Source organism: Carya illinoinensis, chromosome 5, assembly GCF_018687715.1.
Source record: "Carya illinoinensis cultivar Pawnee chromosome 5, C.illinoinensisPawnee_v1, whole genome shotgun sequence".
NCBI lineage: Eukaryota > Viridiplantae > Streptophyta > Magnoliopsida > Fagales > Juglandaceae > Carya > Carya illinoinensis.
Genome location: NC_056756.1, coordinates 31,565,830 through 31,588,954, shown reverse-complemented (window position 1 = coordinate 31,588,954; position 23,125 = coordinate 31,565,830). Strand labels below are relative to the sequence as shown.

General features: G+C 36.5%; 1 protein-coding gene across 1 annotated transcript; it reads left to right on the top strand.

The window, feature by feature from the left end:
- The first annotated feature begins 5,694 nt into the window (after positions 1-5,694).
- LOC122310723 (E3 ubiquitin-protein ligase RGLG5-like) lies at positions 5,695-10,855 on the top strand. The gene is made up of 12 exons (XM_043124844.1): positions 5,695-5,902; positions 6,133-6,583; positions 7,211-7,295; positions 7,370-7,510; positions 7,607-7,720; positions 7,818-7,915; positions 8,794-8,873; positions 8,970-9,075; positions 9,174-9,301; positions 9,401-9,692; positions 9,891-9,947; positions 10,087-10,855. Exons 2-12 carry the CDS (start codon positions 6,281-6,283, stop codon positions 10,165-10,167), a joined length of 1,485 nt encoding a protein of 494 aa, XP_042980778.1. The 5' UTR covers positions 5,695-5,902; positions 6,133-6,280; the 3' UTR covers positions 10,168-10,855.
- Positions 10,856-23,125: the final 12,270 nt, after the last annotated feature.

The window sequence follows — 23,125 nt, the reverse complement described above, 5'->3', positions numbered from 1 at the left end:
GTTTGTCTCTTTATAGTTCCCCTCACACATGGATACTTTAGAAGCAAATTAGATGAGAAGCAAATTAGATGAGGGAGATGGGAGATCTAATCCTTATTGCTGTGGTCATTGGTTGATCTAGCAATCCTTACTTGTGTGAAAAAAAGTATTTCTTGAATTATGGTTCCTCGATTATTGGTGGAGCTAAGGATCAGGGACTTGAAAAAGCCATGGGCGGGGAGAAGGTGTAGTAGTAGTGGGGAAAAGTATATTTTATTATTATTATTATTATTATTATTATTATTATTTTCCCTTGTGAATTAGGAACCAGCTACAAAGCAACCGCCTTTTGATAATGATGCTAAAAAGTAAAAATAATCGAGAGAATTCAGATTTTCAAAACACAGGGAATTAGAAGAAGTAGAATGATTATTCAAACGGACTCTGTTTTAGTAGTAAAATGGTTTAAAGCCAAACCTCCTTCAAAAGTTTTTGAACAATGGCATGATATCCTCACCTTTCATTCACTCATGCATTTTGAAATTGTTCATAAACTAGCTAACTTGGGAGCAACTGTGCACAAATTTATCCTTTTGATCATCCATAAACAGTTGCCCTCATATATGGCTGTTGGGCATATACAACTTGGATAGGATGGGAATGCCTTGATTTTGATTGCTGGTGGGCATATAAAAGGTCATGCTGTTATAGTGTTACGAATATTGAGTCCAGCTTTCAGTTTTGGACTCTGTCAAATTAATTAATGTGACATATTTCAAATGATTTTATATGTCATTACTTCAATGAAAAGCTAGTTAAAATGTGATACACAGTGGCATATCCAAGATCTTAATTCGATGGATGCAAAAATAAATTGATGGCGCTATGCTTTTAAAAGGAAAATTTTACTTCCATATATAGAAAAAACAAACCATTATTTAACCTAGAATGAATGATAAAATCCAATGTGTTTTAGAGAAGCCAAAACACTTTGGGGACCGATAAAGCATTGATTTCTCAAGTTTTTTCAAAACTCCTATTGAGCTGAAAACAGGATTAAATACTTGGGTTTAGAAGCATAACTCAAATGACATTTTTACTTCTTCTTTAGCTTGACATGATCAGTTTATTTGGAACTCTAATATTTAAATATGTGGATTTTGAATATGTATATGTATGCATGCATGCATTTATGTGTGCCTTGATTAGCTAGGACTCATACGGCTGATCATGACGAATCAAATCCGAAAGTTGTAAGTTCCGTTAGTAAGTCTATTGATAAGTCTACTAATTAATTAAAGCTGAAGGTTGTAATTAAAATAGGACTCCAGCCCGGATTTGGAATTCGGGTTCCGGGCCGGGTATACCCGGATACCCGGTCCGGTACCCGGTTGCCCAGCCCTAGTTGTAAGTTCCATCAAAGCCGAAAGCTGAACTTTCCTATTAATTAATTAATTAATTATATCTATATTTATTTTTTATTTTTTCTTAATTATTTTTGTTTTTTTATTACTGTTTTATATTTTTTGGATATTTTATATATGTATAGTATATGTCAGTTGTTCTATAGGCCTTTATATATATAGCTTATCTGTTTGACACCTTTACTTGCCAACTGTGTTATGCCAATATGTCTATGCATTAAGTATATATTCATAATATACAGTTCTTAATTATATATATTAGAGAATTAAGTATTGATGTTTATATTTATGTTTCAGATTTCAAGGTATGGATGCACAACTATATGGGACTCCAAAATAAGATCAGGATGCCACAATTTCGTTCCCAGCACCGAGATCTAGACTCACTTCCAGAACAAAAATTTCGTGTGTAAGTAGTCGATTTCCACTCCAGGTAGACATAGAAGATGATGATACATTTAATGATAAGGAAGAGATGGCTATTGGGGATGAGCCGGATGTACCGCCTCCATCCGTGAGACCACCACAATCACGATCAAATAAAAAAAGGTCATGGACGTGGGAACATTTTACCAAGGTTGACGGTAATCTTGAGGAACCGCATGCGAGTTGCAACCATTGTGGTATACGAGTTAGATGTCATTCAAAGAAATAAGGCACTGCTTGTTTGATATCACATTTGAATGGTTGCCAGAGATATAAGATAGCGAAGGGATTGACGACCAAATATTAGAGCAAGATTAGTTACGAAACTTCTATAGCGACTGATGGTATGCAACTTAAGAAAATAGTCATCCCTCAATACAGTGAAAAGATGTTGAGGGATGCGATTGCAGAGATGATAATTGAAAATGAGATGCCTTTTACTACAATCGACAAAAGAGTGTTCCGAAAGTTTATCAAGCTGCTTGAGCCATGATTCCCATTGCTATCATGATATACAGTGATGCAAGATTGTATGAAAAGCTATTTAAAAAACAAGGCTGAGATGAGAAAGATGTTTATGACTACGGGCCAAAGAGTCTCATTTACAACTGATACATGGACGTCAATACAGAACATTTTATACATGTATATCACAACACACTACATTGATAGCGAATGGAATTTAAAGAAACAAATTATTGGATTCAAAGAAATCAATGATCATAAGTGTGCATCCATTGGGGCAGAGATGGATGATTGCTTAAAGGATTGGAAAATTCATAAAGTTTTATGCATTATAGTTGACAATGCCAGTGCCAATGATACTGTAATAAAATGGTTCAAGCGAAATACAAGGGTGAGAGATGATATCATTCGGGGCCATAAGTTATCCATATTCGATGTTGTGCTCATATAATCAACCTGATTGTTACTGAGGGGTTAAAAGATGTTGATGATTCCATTACAAAAGTCTGCAACATTGTGCGGTATATGAGAGCTTCCTTTTAAAGGTTTAGAAAATTCAGGGCAATAGAAGAACAGTTTAGGATAAAACATTTACTGATGTTGTGCTTGGACATTTCAACTTGATGGAACTCTACATACATGATTTTAGATGTGGCACATAAGTACCAAAAAGTGTTTGAGCAGATGGAGGTCTTAAGTATGCTTTGCTGGAACTTGCAAGAAAGGAACTCGGTTTGCCGGATACATATGATTGGATGAGTGTGAGGTTTTTTGTCACATTTTTGTAGATTTTTTATGACATTACTATGCAAATATTTGGATCTGCATGTACGACTGCAAACTTGTGATTCAATTAGATCTCGGCGCTACACCATCACTTGGAAGATGGTTGTGATGGCTCTAGTGAACTGTTATTTGATATGGCTTAGAGGATGTTTACCAAATATAATAAATATTGGGGGCAAGTTGAGAAGATAAATAAATTACTCTTTGTGGCAATGATCTTTGACCCCCGATACAAGTTGGCCTTGATAGAATATTGAACAAATTTCGTCCTCAGGGCAATGAAGGCTGCATTGTTTATTACAGCACTTAAAACTGATCTCGATAACTTATACAACTGCTACAAAAATAGTGGCCAGCCTTCATTTGCAGTGGATACCTCACACTCGACTTCGACATCTCTCTCCGATGATCTTAGCCCAGAAGGAGCATTGTGTCGACGCCGTCGAAATTACGACGTTATGAATAAGTATCATTAACTTGTTGCATCGAAGAATATTATGGGGTATACTTTGGAGGTTGAACGGTATTTTATAGAAGAGGTCGAGGCACCTAGTGCTGTATTTGAGATATTAATTTGGTAGAAGGTTAATTTCACCAAGTATTCAATCATTTCTCGTATTGCCCGAGATGTGCTAGCCATTCTTATCACTATGGTTGCATCTAAGTCGACGTTTAGCACTGGAGGTCGAGTGTTAGATGCTTTTCGGAGTTTATTGTCACTATCAACCGTTGAGGCCCTCGTTTGCACACAAAACTAGATTAGTGATACGTCCTTTGGACTAGATAGTATTGGTATTGATGATGAGAGCTATAAGCTTGAAGATGGTAACCTTATTTTACTTGGTTTTTTATTATTGATTATTTAATTCTTTTTATGATTTCATAAATCTATTTAAGTTATACTTTTTATCATTTCACAGATGTAATTGTGAACTCAAGTATAGTTGTCAATGACTGATGGAGTATGGATAAGGATATGTTGATAACAGAACTAACTTATTCTTTATTAGTATTAATGGTAATTAAATTCTACTTTTACTGTGTTCAATTTTCTAAATTAATTTTGGTTCCTTTTATTGATTGAAGACTTTTTTTTATCTTAATTTCAAGTACTTCGAATGATCAAGTATGGTGCTGCAAAAATGGACTGTTTAATCAATATGTTTAAGACTTTCTGAATTATGTATTTACATTAATTATATTTATTATTATTTATTTAGGGTTCGGAATGGGCCCATTTAGAAGTTGGAGTTCTGATCGGAAGTTGGAATTCTGATCACAATTGGAGTCAAACTCCGACTCCTTTTGGAGTCGGAATACAATTTGAATTCTGACTCACGTTAAAGTTGGAGGTTGGAAGGCACTATTCCAACTCTGTTGGAGTCGTAGCACATCTTTAATTAGTAAAATTTGTAAAAAATAGATAAAAGTGACTACATATAAAATTTTTATTAATGAAAATATAAATTGAAATAATAAGATGAACTAAAAGTTTTTAATTTAACATTTATTATCATTATTTTTAAAAAGCCTTTACTTGGAAGGTTGAAACATTTTTATTTTATACTTAAAATTCTTGAAAATTTAAACATTTAGAGAATTTATAATCTATTCTTAATCTCATGGATGTCGTTAGTGTATCTCATGTGTACAATGCATGATGAGACATGTAGGGAAATATTTCGTAAAAATAAAAAATAAAAAAATAGTGATGTAATTCACATAGAGTTTGTTAGAAAATATGTCAGCGAGAAAAAGAAAACTGATTGAAAGTGAACTTGGATAATTTTTTAATTTGGCTCCAATCTATGGGTGACAATATATTATACGATTTGTGAATACAAGATGCACAAATATAATATGAAATAAAAGGGTTTGAATTTATAAATGTGTAATATTATTCATCGTCTTAATTCTTATCATCCTCTTAAAATTTTATGATATGACATTAGATAATTAAAAATTATTTATTATATTTTATTTATGAATTTATCATCTAATACTCCATTATAAGATGATGAGAAGATGGTGAGAAAATAAAGGATGAATAGATTTGTTTAATTATTAATTAGATTAATTGCGAGTATTTTAATTGTGTATTTTAATTTTTAATTGTTTTTCTTAAATTTAAGTATCTATTAATATATTTGTATTTTTTTTTAACGGTGAAGAATGTTTAATTTAAAAAAATAGAAAAAAAATCTCCTCATATATGTGTGCATATTTGAGGTACATATTTTATGCGCACCGAATTATATAATATTAAATACAGTCATGTAATATGTAAGTATAACATAATTTTTTTAAAAAAAGTTTAGAGTTTATTATTAAAAATTAATTTTTTATATAAATTTCGAATTTATTTATTTTTTAAAATAAATTAAACTGTATTTAAATATTTTATGATTGTAAATATTATTTATGTTTATTATGATAAATGGTCGATGATTCACGTGCTGACAATGATCGTAAAAGATGGGTACAACTGTCAATACACTCAAGATATATATTCCCCCGTATTAAGATTAAGGTGGACTATCATTTATTAATCTTATTAATCACATGGAAACCAGCAGCGGAATGCGGATGGAGTAGTTGACTCGACTTTCTTTGTCCTTTTGCGCGCAGCTTCCTTGCTCGTGAGGTTGCGTTTGCGATTGGTACTGTCTACATCATTTTTATGGAAATCTGATAATGAAATAATTGTCTTGTGTTGAATCAAATAACTCTGCAGATGGTCATTCTCTTTGCAAGTTCATCCGTGGCTATCAAAACCCAACTGGCAGTTCTTCTTTCCTTGGAGGTTCGTGAATGGTCCAGAGGTATGGAGAATTCTTATATACTCAAAACGTGTTTGGCAAGAGAGTTGTCAATTGAAGACTCGGTCGGTCGTCTCTAGCCGCCGACTTCGATTTGTCTTGGTCTTTGTTTTGTATTGCTCAGAAATTTCTTTTAGCTGCTTGATACGTTTATATATCTTTTGCATTTTTAGCGCTTGTCACGTATTTTGCGGGTAAACGAGATTAGTTGATCTTTCTTTTTCGATTTGTAGTGGACATTTTGTTAGCGCCTTCAAGGTTTTTGATTCGCGTTGCCGGTGAATTTTAGCGTATAGTCGGGACAGCTTTGGTTGCCTTGGTGTGTTTGGAAGAGAATTGAGTTTGCTGTGAATTGAAGAATCTCTGTGATTTTTATTTGTGATGGGGGGAAAAAGTTCGAAGGGCTCGGGTCGGAGAGGAGTGGCGTCATATGGGCCTGGTGGTTCTTCATCACGGAATCAGTATGGGTATGCACAACCATCGTACCCTCAGCAAGACCCTTATTACACGCCTCAGCATCCCCATGCTCCACCGCCCTCTACTTCTTTTAATTATGGCTCGCAACCATCTTTTAATTATGGCTCGCAACCATCTTTTAATTATGGCTCGGAGCTACCCCAGCCACAGAGAACATTGGATAGAAGATACTCGAAGATTGCAGATAACTACCGGTCCTTGAATGAGGTCAGACTATTTACAGCGTGTGTGTGATTCACTGATTTGATATGAGAAGTGCCTCACTATCATGGATGTTAACAATGGCAAAACTTTGGCTGCTCGATTTTCTTTGCTACCGTTTTTGGAGTTACAGAGTTGTTAAAGCAACGCTTCTCTTTAAGAGTTTTAAGCTGATTTCTAGCTTCCAAGTGGGTTTTCACCAACGGGCTTTGAAATCTATCATTTATATGTAAATGTCAACTTCTGAAAATTTCAACCTCCAGCATTCTACGAATAAGTTACCTGAGAGGCTCCAGTAAAGCCTCTTCTCCCTGGAATATTGTAACAATATAAATGCAAGTAGGTTGCCTTGGGTAAAAAACGTTGTATTATGTCTCTTCAAAAGTTGCACTTCTAATTACGAGTAGTAAAATGTGTAGTTAAAATTTCTATCATCTTATGAATATGGCCAGCGTTGTTATTTCCTTTCTTGACATCTTGTAATTCTTTCATTGCTTGTTTGTGTCTGTCTCAAGCCCTGATTGTATCATTGATATTTTTTTTATACCTATTCTTAAACTTCTCCAATTGACAAGTCCTTTATCAAATTTAAATGTTCATGCTTTTGCTGAATAATGGAATGATTGACCACAGGTTACTGCTGCTCTTTCACATGCTGGCCTAGAATCTTCTAATTTAATTGTTGGTATTGATTTCACAAAGAGCAATGAGTGGACAGGTTCAGTCTCATCTTGATGCTTTCAATTTGTATGTACTTGGGATGCAATATGCTTAGCTTTTTCTGTAAATTAGGTGCTAGGTCATTCAACCGACGAAGTTTACATCACATCGGAAATGGTCAAAATCCCTATCAACGAGCAATATCAATTATTGGAAAGACTTTATCTGCTTTCGATGAGGATAACTTAATTCCCTGTTTTGGATTTGGAGATGGTAATTTCATATGAATTGTGGCCATTAGCATTCTGTTTATCATGATTTAATATTTGTATTATAAAGATGATGGTTATGTTTTACATATTTTTTCAGCATCTACACATGATCAAGATGTCTTCAGTTTCTACCCAGACGAGAGATATTGTAATGGATTTGAGGAAGTTCTGACACGATACAGAGAAATTGTCCCTGAACTGAAACTCGCAGGTGCTGTGTTTATTTTTCCCAGACCCCTATGTATTTAAAATTGTTGAACTCGACCAATTGATTCTTAAACCACCTTTCTTCTCCCATCTTATGGCAGGACCAACATCTTTTGCACCTATAATTGAGATGGCCATAACTATCGTGGAGCAAAGTGTTGGCCAATACCATGTTCTAGTGATAATTGCTGATGGGCAGGTAATTCACCTATGTTTATGGTTTTTTGATCCAATGATATACTTTTTGAGTGGTTGAGCTTTGCATGAAGTTTTAGCTTTTTGATTGATATTCGACATAGTGTTGTAAGGTTTATTCCAGTTAGGCTGTTGTTTTTTTGACGTAGGAGGAAAATTGGAAAATGTGTTTAAATGAAAACATTTTCTGGAAGAATGACTGATTTTCAATGTTTTGGTTGACACCATAGATGATATGGAAATGAATTTCTGGTTTTTGGTTGCATTGAAAATGACTATACTATATGACTTAATATGTTAAGACTTTTGTTCATAATATTCATATACTTTAGAAAATAGAAATTCAATCTAATAATTTTTAAGATTAATTTGCAATAATAAAATTTTTAAGATTTTCTGTTAATGATGAGTGAAGGAATGGGGAGAGAGCATGTAAGGAGGGGGAAACATTAAATCTAATCATCTTTATGATTATTTGCAATAACAAAATTCTTTCAGCAAAAGATTCTTTAATTTTTATTGGGACAAAAACACATCTATATATTGTCTGGGTGAAGAAAACTGGGTAAAGCAAGGGTGGAAAATGACTTACTGCCTTGTAGAGGGTTAAGTCATTTTCCACCTCATGTACATGATTTTCTTATTGATCCATTAGCCATTTTCTGTTAAACGCTCTTGTCCACCCTTTTTAAACAGGCCAAAAGATGAAAATGTTTTTCTAGAAAATGTTTTCTGCTGAAACAAACAGAGTTAGTGTTACTCCTATTTCTGTCCTGAGAAAAGAAAAATTATCCATCTTGTTTGGTAAAGCTTATTAGTTTAATTTTAGGGTCAGGTGTTCCCTGTTTAATTTTAGCCTCACATAACTGCCTGCATCATTAGGTGACAAGAAGTGTTGATACTCAGTCTGGCCAACTTAGCCCACAAGAACAAAAGACGATTAATGCAATTGTAAAAGCAAGGTAAATCCTCTACTACTACTTACTAAAAAAGGTAAATACTCTACTACTCATCACTGATTGTTGCCATAAATTTCTCATATGATAATGTTAATCCAGTGAGTATCCTTTGTCAATAATATTGGTGGGGGTTGGAGATGGGCCTTGGGACATGATGAGGGAATTTGATGATAACATCCCTGCTCGAGCCTTCGATAATTTCCAGGTTTGTAATGATTTCTATTTTTGTTACAAAAGGACCTTGTTGTCATACAATTGAACAGGCACTAACCTGAGAATGTCTGCCTCCTGTTGTGTGTGTAGTTCGTGAATTTCACGGAAATCATGTCAAAGAATGTGGATTCATCTAGAAAAGAGACTGAATTCGCTCTTGCGGCCCTGATGGAGATACCTTCTCAATATAAAGCTACTATTGAGCTTGGGATATTAGGGTAATACTTGGTTTGTGGTATTTAATCTTTTGCAGGTCCACATTTTTACATTGTTGTATAAGGATTAATTCCCATTTGTTTCCTTCATTGTTAAAGCAGTAGACAAAGGGGGAATTCTATAGACAGGGTTCCTCTTCCCCCACCTCAATATGGTTCAGGTTCTAGAAGCTTGAAACCTCAGCATTCAAGCAGCTTTAAGCACTCATCTCCTTATGGTGGATATGATCCTCCTTATACTGGATATGATGCAGCAGTTGGGACAGGATATGATGCTGCAGTTGGGACAGGATATGATGCTGCAGTTGGGGCAGGATATGATGCTGCAATTGGGACAGGATATGATGCTGAAGTCAGCACAGCTCCATCATCAAGTTCTCTCTACGATAATCTGGTATTTTGATTGTTCTCCAGAAAGTGAGATGGTTTTTTCTTATTTATATCTCTCTTTTTTTTGTAAAATTTGTGTCAAAAAAAGTTTTTCATCCCTGTATATAGTCATTGCAAAAAGATTACTGTTGCTCTTACTGTTTTTTATTTTCATCATCACCACCTACACCAAGTATAATCTAGTTGTGGTGAACTTGTACAGGTTTGCCCTATTTGTCTTACTAATCGAAAGGACATGGCCTTTGGTTGTGGGCATCAGGTAAATTACTCATTATTTCTTTGCTGTTTTATTAGCACCTTTAGGTTAAAATAAAAATATATATTTCTATTGCAGAGAAGTTTTTTTTTTTTGTATTTTAAATAATTCTTAAGTAATTCCATTCTCTTTTATGTGGCAGACTTGTTGTGACTGTGGAGAAGATCTCGAGGTGTGCCCCATTTGCCGGCGGGCAATTGAGACTAGAATAAGGCTCTATTGAATGGCTTTGCTTCACATCTCTGAGATTATTATAGCTCATGTATGGTTCAGTGGAAGCTGCACAATTTATCATGATTTATTGGCAGCAATTTTGCTTTAGGGGCACCAAAGGTTAGCTGTTGAAGAGCATTTATCAAGTATTACCTTTCTCTTCCCCCAATTATAATATACAAATGGTTTTCGATGAGCTACGTCAGAGAATGGGAAGTTTTGGGATGTGCAGTGTGGATATATTCCTTGGGCTAAGGCACAAGGCTGATCCAAAGGTATTGCATAAATACTAGCCTGATAGAGAGCAAGGCAAATGGGATGTTGTCTTTATGAGAAGGGAGATAAATTGGTTGGAGTTTAGCCATTGGCATCTCCACTCCCAATGCCCCCTAAGCTTGATGGCTTTGCTAAAGCTGCTTAGTTGAGGACAGTTGCAGATCTGGATTTGTTCTGCCTCTTCGGAGCCAATGATAGATTGTTATCTGGTCCATCCTCATTTTTTCATTCTTTTTTATTTTTTTAATATTTTTTTAAGACTTTGTTTCATTTGTTTTGGTAGTATCCGTACTAGTGAGGAGTGCAAAACTAGAAATCCAAGGTGATAGGAGTATGCTCTGTTTTAATGTAATTTGTAACACATGAACATAAGTTTGGGATTGTACGGAAATAAGTGCTTTTCATGGTTGTTGCTACTTTAACATCGCTGGCTTTTCGAGAGATTCCATGTGTGGTCCAAAATTAGGTGGTTGCTATGTGAAAATGAAGATTTATGACAAAAATCCTGGATGACAAGGGAGAACGTGGAATGCAATAAATATTAATTCGAGAACGTGGACTTAATCAATAGTAGAAAATATTTATTTGGTGTCTGGAGACAATATATCCTGTTTAGTTGTAAGATTTAGTTGAAATTCATTTAATTCAGTCTAATTTTAAGTTGAATTTAATGTCCAAATATCCAATTCTCAAATTACTAAATTTACTTTAACTCAAAATCTTTTTAAAAGTGAGACTCAACTTTTTTCATTTCAATATATCTTTATACGTGGGATCTATAACCTTTTTTAATTTTTCATAAATATTATTAAATTCATCTTAATATTTAAATACATTTAAATTTATTTTAATTGAGTTTTACATAATTTAGTTCACTTATATAACTCACTACTATTAATAAAAGAACTCACCTCATCTTGAACTCAACATCCAAATACATGGTAATCATAATCAAGCTTGGGCACCAAAATAGTTGATGGCAAGGAACCCGGCAAGGCTCCTTAAGCAACTTCTCATCTTTCATGCAAGATAGAATCTCCACAACGGTTGCTCTTAATCCCTACAAAGGTTTTTGGTTTGTCTTTCATCAGGTAGAGATAGAAAATCACTATCCTTCAAAACAATTTTTGGCAACTATTAGATACCCATAAAAATCGCCGCCCTCCCAAACTTTTTAACTGGCATTTGTGTACATAATTTTTCCATATAGATAAAAACATAGAACTCTAAATACTGTTTAAAAAACGCATAAAAAGATTGATAAATAGTATATCAAGATAAGTCTGATTATGCTTGTAGATTGTTCATAATAAACTGACACTGCTATGCCCTTTCTCCAACTCCCTGGATGATAGCAAGTATTTGATAATAGCTAATTAGTACATGTAACACAGCTAATCCAAGATGAGTTTTCTGTTCTAGAATTTCCAAAAATATCACACCTGTCAAGCTTGCCATTGATATCAGCTGCAAATGTTTTGGATATAGGAGTCATAGCATCACTAGCTGTTTTTTTGGGTAAGCTCAAGTGCTCCGCAATAATTGTAGTCTCATCATGTGTCAACTCTCCACCTTTTCCAGCCTAATACAAGCCAAACATAGGATTAAAATTCAAGCAGTATAGATGGAATAGAGCAGGAAGATTAGACAAAGGAGTTCAACAAACAAGACAAGAATCACTCAAGATAAGTTTGAGGGGCATTTTAACAGAGGAGAAAACTAGCAAGTGTAGAATATTAAACATGTTAAATAGCTAGAGACAATTGTTTTTAAGAATGAAAACATGTACTCAATGGTGAAAAAAGAAGAAGCTATGTTCTACTTTAGGCATCAGCTCTCCAACTTTGCCAGCCTAATACCGGCCAAACACAGGAGTATATATAAAGAAGGAAGTATAAATGGAACAGAGCACGAAGATTTAGGCAAAGGAATTGACAAGATAAAACTTTGCAGCATGTTGATTGCATGACAAGTAGACTAGCATGTTAATTTAACTGGAGCAGAATGTTTGGAAGAACGAAAATATGAACTCGGTGGTCAAAAGACTTCGACATTTGAGATCTATATATTATTGGAGAGCATGTGAGGATGGCGCCAAAAGAGGACGGATCACCTAGAGTAAAGGGAAGGCAAAGAAGAGACTTTTCTTGGCAAGTGGAAGGCAAAGATGATATTGTTTTGTTGATTTGGTGAAAAATGAGAAGTGATTTGCAGAGTGCAACTAGTCCAACAAAAGGGCGAGTGACACTACATAGAAAGCCTGGCAAAAACATCATAGCAGAGTGTAACAAATGACTTTCTAGGTGTGTAATTAGTCTAGTTTTGGACATATTGTAGAACCGAATCGGTATATATCGATTTTGAGATTTAAAAAATAAATACCGAGTTACACCCCTAAATCGGTACTTTTGGTTTACCGGTCTGATTTTTTCGGTATATTATATAGTATATTATAGAATATCATAATATAGTGATAATATATTGTAGTATATTGTAATATATATTATAATTACATTATAAATTATAGTGATATATTATAATATATAATATAGTGATATATTATAGTATATTATAATATATAGTGAATTAGTAATATAGTATTAGTATAACTATTCATACAATAGACTAAAGTGATATAGGATTTTAAAATTTAATATTATATTAATTAGTAATTTATCATAAAATACAAAACTATTTTAAATATAATTATATATATTATATATATTATATATAAGTTATATATAATAAAAAAATCATAGAAAAAATATTTTATACAATATAAAAAGTTAAAATATATATGAACCGGTATAGAACCGAACCAAACTTAGTACTGGACCAAATCCACTAGTTTGGTTCGATTTACCCGTTTATCGATTTTCTTTCACTTGAGCAAGTACCTAGGTAAAGAAAGAGGAGCTGAAGAGGCTCATACTTTTGGAAAAGGCATCATTCGTACAAAAGCAAGGAAGGTTGGCTGGTACTGAAAAGAGAAAAATGAGCCTAAGGTGAGCAACGGTGAAGGATAAAACCAATATAGATGTATGAGCTTTCTAGATAACACGAAAACACTCAAAGGGCAACATTATCATACGCAGATGCCCACACTTGGAGTGGACATGCAGGGAAAAGGCTATAGCTCTATAAGCCATATTTTCCAAACCCAAAAGAATGGTCCAACGCCACATGGAAGGCCTATACTTAGGAAAGAGTGCCGATTGGATGCAAGGCAAGCTGCAAGGATGTGTGTGCCTTGTCCCTCCAATCTATCTCTATCATCCTATAGATGGATGACTGAGACTAAAGAACTCATATTCGAACACATAAACAATCAAAAGGACACCTGACAATCCCATTTTATAAATGACTTAAGGTAAAAGTCAAAATCTCACTTTTGAGATACGAAGTGTGGATCTTCTTTGGAACTGGAACCTTCAAAGAAAGCAAATGGCTTCAGGGATATGACAAGAGGAGAAGAGGAATAGTAGTGCCGCATCGCCATAGCATTTCTATTACTATGAGGTAGGTTAACTTCTAAGACAGTATTGAGAAATGTGAGTTAAATGTTGAAGGTATGTCATGGGATTTGCAGTGCATATTCTATAAACTTTCCCCTTTTTGATCATGAATGAACAAATATTTTCTTTCATTATGTTTACAAATATTTTGACATTGCGTTTGAATATATTTACTTCATGATTATGAGGTCTTGACGTTTGAATGACTCGGATTTATGATGTGGTGATTTCGGGTGTGAGGGTGTTTGAGTCTTAGCATGTGTCAATTATCATGAATGGTTAAATGTTCACCGAGCCATTCCTACAACGTGCTTCCACTAATGTCATACGGGAAGGAGAATGCCTCATAATGATTTAGGTGGAACGCTTTTGTATTGTCATCACTTGATAGAAGGAAAGGAGAATACCCTGAGTGTATCATATGTGGTATCTTCGAGTTGGTTGATTTGACTAATATGTTCCCCGGTGCAACATATATATCTTTGTGTGAGATTGGATGATTTGAAACATCTCTGTGTGAGATGGGATGATCTAAAAAATCTCTATGTGAGATTGTATGATTTGAAATATCTGAATGTGAGATTGGATGGCTTAAAATATCTCTGGATAAGATTTTATGTGATAAGATTCTATACGATTCAATAGGATGAGTTTTACATCGAGAATGAGGGTGATTCCTTGCCTCGATGATATATATATATATATATATATATATATATAATATGTACATTTGAGTTTTTCATACAAGTTAATTCCTTAAAGGGTGATTCCTTGCTATGTTTATATACCTGTGTTTTACTCTGAGGATGATTCCTCGTTATGCACAATACACATGTTCACAACTCTTTTTACTTGAAAATGTGCATTACATCATCATGTACATTATTTCTCATTAGTAGTCTTGTTATAGCTATTTAACCTACATATGGTTTCATCTGTCGCAATTGTTCACTTTGATGCAGAGGCAGACTCATAAGAGGTACCCGAGGAAGAAGGACCAACTACGCCCGAGCAATATATATGGAGGCTGTAACTAGTAACTGTATTGTTCTTTTGGAGATGTATTATTTAATCTGATGACCAACCATGTTCGATTCACCATATTTGGATCTAAGGAACAAACAAATGGTTCTATATATTATTTTGGGAAATTAAGTGACATGGATATTTCGATGTTTATTGAATTAACCTATTCATGATTAAACTCTGATACAAATAACACTTAACCTTTGCTGTTTAAACGACCATTCACTTATACGTGCACTCCTTGTGAACATTGCATGTCTGATCCCGATCTAAATTCTAGGTGTTGCCAACCGGTTGGCACCCTTGGCACCACAGATCCTAGCCAGGTCCTTTACCAAGGAACATGGTGCCACAACTTAGCATTAGAGGGTGTTTATATGGCTCTGGATAAATCCATATTGTCACATAGGAAGAGTACTAGAGACAGGATTTGATCTTTAGCATTATAAGCTTGAATCTTGAAGTATTGTAGACTTGATTAGTATATAGTAGGCAATGGTTAAGCTAGGAAGTGAAAGGTTGAGTTGTGTGGAAATGTCTGAATATGGTGCAACTGAGAGTTCCGCCAAACGAACAACCAATATGTAGTCGCGAGGAGGAGGCATCGGGTAAAAGGAGAGATAACGAGTTAGCAAGGGTGCTAAATTGTATTTTGGACATGCTACAGTAGCAACACAAGCTCTATTTACATCACATAGAAATTCAACAAGTCAGTTCTCCCAGGGATGAGAAGCTGAGGTGCACGAACGATTTTTGGCCTACCATTAGTCAAGATTCTTTGGTAATGAATGACCAATGAAGGCAAAGAGGTGGATTACGGATATTGAGAGAACTTTTGAGGTGTGTGGCTGCGTCATAAGTTAGAAGGTGTTATGTTTGAGCTACCTACTCCAAGTAGAAGTGACACTTTGGTAGAGTGCCAAGAGACAACTCTGTATCATGGAACAAGGGCCATGGAAAGGATCTCATGAGAAAGATTCAAGAAAGAATTTGATGATCGATACTTTCCCACAATCATGAGACAACAAAAGTCAAAGGAGTTTGCTAACTTGGTTCATGGTAGCATGATGGTTGAGTATTATGTTGTTAAATTCATGGAACTAGGGAGGTTTTCCCCTCATCTCATTTCTATGAAGAGCATAAGGACGGAGCATTTCTTGGACAGACTACAAATGCGTATCAAGGTAAGCATAGCTTGTCTAGAGATTAAGGATTTTTAGAAGTTGGTGCATGTGGCCTCTATCACCGAATGTGAGCAACGTAACTCTTTGGTTGCTTCAATTGGCCCAAAGAATAGGACATTCACTAGAAAGGGACATAGTTTGATTTCTCCTCATAAGTTTGTGTTGAGGATGAGAGTACACTCGCTAACTACTCCTAGAGTACGCATGGGAAGAAGGACGCCAGTGTGTGGTCTTTGTCATAAAGTTTATGAGGAAAAGTTTTGACAGATCTTACTTTCATGCTATAAGTATAGGTAATTGGGACATTGTGCCGAGGATTTCCAGCAAGAAATGCCAGTGCAGAGAACCAGCCTTGGTGTAGGACGGGGAGACCAAAGGCAAACAGTACAAGCAAGAGCGGACACCTTACTCCAGGAGAAGTCAACAAGGACGCCCCAGAAACCAGGAAGCAAGCATCGTCACAGGTATGAGACCCTAACTTTAGTTAGTTAGTTAATACTGTTAGGAGCGCAATGTTAATAGTGAGTGGCTCAGTTATTCTGGGACTAGTTAGGATATCACAATACCACAAAAGTACCCTATTTGACTCGGGAGAGTCCCAATCATTTGTATCCACTGTAGTTCACTAGGATAAGCAATCTTTAGGTGGAATTGATGTCAAAAACAATTTTGGTTGCATTACCTAATGGAGAGACCTGTCTTTTGGAAATAGACGGTGTCATCTTGGAGGCAGATTTGTTAGTTTTTTAGTTATTGGGATAATGAGTATAGATTGTCAGCAAAGGACTGTGATATTCCAAGTGCCTGGGATGGAAGATAGAGTATTCCAGGACAGTGATATTTCGAATTCCCCTTCATGGCGTCAACACACAGCACGTCCCCTTCTCTGACAACGGTTGATGCACCACACCAAACCCATTGCACATCGTTTTGTGTCAGTGTAGGGGGCGGGATTTGCTTCGACACGTCCTTCATGGGTGACACATGGCGTGTCCCCCATCGCTCTTTGTTACCATCCCCTCTATAATTCCTTCTCCCAGTATTCCTTAACTTTTATATTCTTCCTCTCTGGTGCCCGTTCTCATTCTCGCTAGTCTTCCCTCTTGCTCCTCTAGACCCTTCCTAGAATCTTCCTCCTTATACTTCGACGACTCATGTTTTCTGCTACGATGGTTCCTAAGGCTTCTCATAAGTCTTAGGAACCAGTGGTTTCTTTCCCAATACTCCTAGTGGGGGCATTCTGTAGCCAAAGGTCTTCAAAGGCAGTAGACACGCCTCCACTACTACTCAGGCAAAGCTAGACTTAGTGAGGGACTGTTATGGGACCCTTAACTCGATGGAGTTAATTCTGCCAAGCCCATCTGATTGGATCTTTAACCTGCAAGGGGCCGCCAAATAGTTTGGGCTATACATTGGTATGTTCTTCAAAGGCAGTCGACACTCCACTACTACTCAAGTGGAGTAGGACTTAGCAAGGGACTGTTATAGGATCCTTAACTCAGTGGAGCTAATTCTGCCAAGCCCTATCTGATCAGATCTTCAACCTATAAGGGGTCGCCGAACAATTTGGGCTATATAATGGTATGTTCTTCATTAGGCTAAGTCTCCCACCCGTCGGTTAGTAGTATTCTAGACTTGACTTTCATTGGGTGTTTCCGGCTTAACTGCTTCTTAACTCTTGGAAGATCATGCTATCCTGATGTATCGTCTCACGACAAGTCCTAAAAACTGCAAGGTAGGAGGATCCGAACCTTACTCCTTACAAATTCTTTAATATTCATGGTGTCAAATGCCATGAAGGAAACTAGTGTAGCTTCCGTTCGCAAATGGGCTTTAAGGTAGCTTGGTTGGAGCCACACTTCTCCTATATGAAGATCTACAATAAAAAAAATCTTCTTTGATTCTGGGACCAGTTGGGAGTTCCCTGTAAGAGAGGTTGGTTGCCAAGAGTTTCCCTTAAGGGCTTCATGGAGCATTGTTCCCAACGACAGTGCTTTTTTGGTGACCCTTGCCTGGAGGGAATAAGAGCCTGTAGACATGGTTTACGTATGAATTAGGGAAAATTGGGAGGTCTTGAAGGCTAGGAAGATCCTTACTAGGAAAAACATTGATCAATTCATGGTATCGATAGTGTGACACATGGCCTGGGAGACTTGGGCTCTACTTGGGGGAAGAAGAGGCTGGCATCGACTATGCTAAACCCCAAAGGGCAAAGGCCGTTGGTGAAGAGTGCTGGTCCCTGTGGCTTCCAGGTGAGTCAAGATGGGGGATGGGCCAATGGCGCCTAAGGGAGGTTTCTGCACTCCTACCATCAAGCTCTACCCTCCCATGTCATACTCAATCATCTGTTTCAACTGCATACTTGGGGTGTCTAGCCAATATCATTGACCAAGTGGGGGAAGAGATGTACTTGGTGCTTAACGCCTCTCTCTTTGACAATGCCTGAGTGCTTCCCCTCGTTGCTCCCATCGGGATTTCCTTTAAGAGATTTGAACTCACTCACTCACTCTCTCTCTCTCTCTCTCTCTCTCTCTCTCTCTCTCTCTCTCTCTATATATATATATATATGAATCTTGAAGGTCTTCGAAGAGGAGCCCACCTTGACAAGCCCTGACATCACATCTGGGGTGATCAAGACCAAAGCTGAACAATCATTGTTCATCCAAGGCATCGTTCCTAAGGTTACCAAGAGGGGACGGCTTCCTGTCGGTGAGGCTCTATCTGAAAGGGGATTTTTTTGCACCCACACTTGTTGACGTTCCTCTGGTGGAGATGCCTTTTGACAAGGTGCACCTTCCTCCTTTTTTTTTTTTTTTGTTTTGGGGGGGGGGGGGGGGGGGGGGGGGGACACTCCCGTCCTACCTCTGGAGGTTGTTTCCTTTGCCTTGGTGTTTAATCTTTGCCTTTGACTAGCTTGTTGAGGAGGAAGCTTCCCTTAGGCTTACTTACCGCATGAGCAATCGTAGCAAGTTTGTTTGCTCGAGTGTTGGCGAGGAGTAATTGAGCGGCCTTCACTAGGGCTAGAGGCCACATCAGGTGAGTATCAAGCACCCGACGGATTTTAGCAGGCGCATTCTTGGCCTTTGGCTTGGCTCGAAGGCCGCATCTGGTGAGTGATGTAAAGAAGCACTAGATCGGCTTTAGCGGGAGCATTCTCAACTGCTTGCTCAGCATGGAGGTTGCTTCAAGTCAATGTTAGGAGCAAGCACTCAGCCAACTTTAGCGATAGCTTTCTTGGTCGTTGGCTTGGTCCTGAGGCTGCATACAAGTTTACAACCTTGCTGATTGGAAATGCAATAGGATGACATATTCAAACAAGAAGATGTATGAATGATGCCATTGTTGCGCCGATTGCTAAACCATAACGGGAGCAAACAAATTGCGACATTATATGCTTGCACAAGTGAAAAAGGGTTAAACTTAGACAAGCTATGTTGATTGCACTAGTATTAGCATGAAACATTCACCTACCACACCCATTTGGATAGGGAAAATTTGAAAATAGCCAACCTAAACATAAATTCATGTCTCTCTGTTGCTCTTCTTATGGAAAAGTTATCAGAAACACTACTTATCCCGAATGAGAGTCCCTAATCCTTTTTTTTTTTAGCTTAGTAATTAAGGAATTGTTTTTAAATAATGTTGTGATTTTTTTAAATGTTTATAATGATTAAAAAAATGCATAAAAAAGAAAAAAAAAGAAATAGACTATTTGGGACACTTTTCGAGTGAATTGTTCGGTACCTGTAGAACAACTCAGAAGTTTTTGATCACTCTTCACCTACCACACCCATTTGAAAATGATATTAGAAGGTAGCTAGGATCACTTTTACTAGGGGTGTAAAAAAACCCGATAAACCGGTAAGCCGGACTGGACCGGATGAAACCGGTAGAATCAGACCGGTCCCGAGTTAGGTTCGGTCAGGTACCTGTTTTATTTTTCTTAAAATCGGTCAAAATCGGTCCGGTTTCGATTTTCCTTTTTCTAAAACTGGACCAGACTGGTTTATATATATTTTTAATTTTTTATGCTGTATATAATAGTTTTATATAATATATAATTATATATAAAATAGTTTTGCATTATATGATAAATTATTAATTAATATAATATTAAATTTTAAAATCTTATATCATTTTGTTTATTGTAGTAATAGTTATATTAATACTATATCACTATATATTATAATATACTATATTATATATATATTATATAATATATAATATAGTGCATTAAAACTGGTAAAACTGGAGTACTGGTTTGGGAGGGTAACCGGTGTATAATCGGTTTTGAAAAATGTAAAACCGGTGCATACTGGTTTGGTCCTAAATTTTGTCCAAAACTGGATTGGTTACACCCCTAAATTTTACCCATGTATGCAAGCAACATGTACCAAAAAACTCAGACAAATTAACTTAAACTATCTATCTGATTACCTTTCAAAAAAAAAAAAAAAGAAGAACATCAGATAAGTACCTCACCTTGCCGAATAGAAGAATCAATGTCACTGTAATAAGAATAGCACCCCAAGTTGTGAACAAACCATCAAGAAAAATGTAAAGTGACTGAAAAAGGGAATGATGATTTTACGGGCCTGTGTGGTTGAATGAGTAACAATGGGTCAAGGGAAAACTATGATGCCCCTGACTCCCACGTACGGAAATGTAGGAATCGTAATGTCAGGATGATGACAACACGAGTTACACATTCCAATGATAAGTGCCAAGTGTGTGTACAATAAAAAGCGCAATGGATAAATTAAATAAGTTGACTAAGTACCAAAATTTTAAATACAAATGTACTTAATAAAAGCATTTCAAAAGATATTATAGTTATCCAGTGGAAACATAATAAAACCAAATACATGATCCAAAAGCGAGAACCAAATTCCAACATGCGAGAAAGCGACCCCAGGTCATTCCTCCAGTGGAGCCAAAGCCTCAGACTATATATCATCATCTGCATCAAAATCTACGATTCCATAAAACGGAACACTGTAGGGTGTCGAATACTACATGAGATACGAATCTCAGTAAGTAATTAACCAAACAACCCACAAAATAAAAACACATTAATACAGCCAACAAGTATGCATGCACATGCTGAAATATGCATGAGCTCAAAATCATCATTTTCCCAAAATGATTATTTTCAAAAATTCCATTTGGCCTATAAACAAATCCATTAAAACAATTAACCACTATTTTTCTAGAAAATGGTCCACATATATCCTTTTATCAAAGCTTGTCATTTTTCCAGAAAATGGCCCAATTATCAATTTAAACCACATGCACCTTGATCTCCCCTAAGGACCATCTACACAACCTGAGTTACTTCATCACACCACGAGTAATGCATACTCAGTTCCGCACCTAGCATGTTCGTGGCCAAGCATCCTCTAACCCCTGCCAACAAAGGGGCCACGGAGTCAGCACGAGAGTGTTACCATCTTGTCTGATCATGTTGTGGCCTAGCAACAACTTAGGAGACATCACTCAGTATATTACGCTCCCGAATGACCATAGGAGCTCCATCGAGATAATGTCTCATCTCGGTTTAGGATCGTGATACACATACATAAAAAAAGAATTTCTTACATGAAAACCCAGTTTTCATTATAACACATGCAAACGTATGCAAATGCACAATGAATAACATTCTACCAAACATGACATAAAATACCCGAGCATAAATTCATTTCACAAACAATCCGTCCTCCAACCAACAGACTGCAAAAAAAGTATTAGTGTAAAATGTATTTAAATTTAAAAAATTCTTTGAAAAAATACTTACAATGATGAAGGGTAACTCTGGAAGATCAAAAGTCACGCCAAAAGTGACAGAGCAACGGCGAAGTGGTGTTTTCCAAGCAATGGGCATGACTTTCAAATTAAGAATTTCAAATGGGAGCTATGGGAGGCTTGAGTTAGCCATAGAGGGGCATATGGAGATCAGTGGAGTTGATGGTGGTGGCTTGAAGCCGTGGGTGGTGGCGCACGAAGGAGATCTAGTTGTGAGAGGAAGTAAAACCTATTTCTGGTTGGGTGTCCAATGGAGGGGAATGAGCTGCCGATAGGGGCTGTTTTTGGTTGTGGAAGATGGTTGGCGAGAGGGGAAGCTTGAGTTAGCCATGGACTAGGCAGTGATGTTGAGGAGCGGCGCAAGGTGGTCCAATGGGGGAGAACCCGAATGGGATTCCAACGCTGCTGGGAGAGAGGGAGGGATCGTGGAGGATGGAGACTAGGGTGGGGGAGGTCACCAGTGAGGGAGGAGGTGTTTGGTAGTGGTGGTGATGTTTCAGAGCGGCGCACGGGGATGCATGGAGGAAACCCGTGGGTTTTGGGTGCTGCGAAGAGAGAGAGTGGCTGAGAGGTGGAGGTTGATTTTGGTGGGGTGGTGGTCGCCGGCATGAGGTGAGGACGGTGAGGTGGGTGGTGACAATTAGCGGCGCACGGTGGCTGGGTGGGTTGAGATGGATGCATGGTGGAGGAAGGAAGAGAGGTCATGTGGGCTAGCAAGTAGGGGAGGAAAAGGAAAAGAAGAAAAGTAAAGAAGAAAATGAGAAAAAGGAAAGGAAAAGGAAAAAGGAAAAGAACAGGAAAGTCTTTTCAACTCGGGGTCTCAAAACTGATTCAACGAAAATGATTTAAAAGATTAGTTTAACTAACTTAAAAAGAATAGATACTTAAGAGGACAATTAAAAACATAACTTACTAAAATAAAATAAGAAAGTCCAATAGTAAAATAATTTGAAATAAATGGTTAATAAATAATAGACTATAATTAATAATAATAAAAAGCATAATAAAATAAATTATACAACCTCAGTAGTAATAACGATTAAATACTATAATAATAATAATAATAACAATAATAATAATAATAATAATAATAATAATAATAATAATAATAATAATAATAATAATAATCAATTTAAAATAAAGGAATCAACAAAATAAAGCAAAA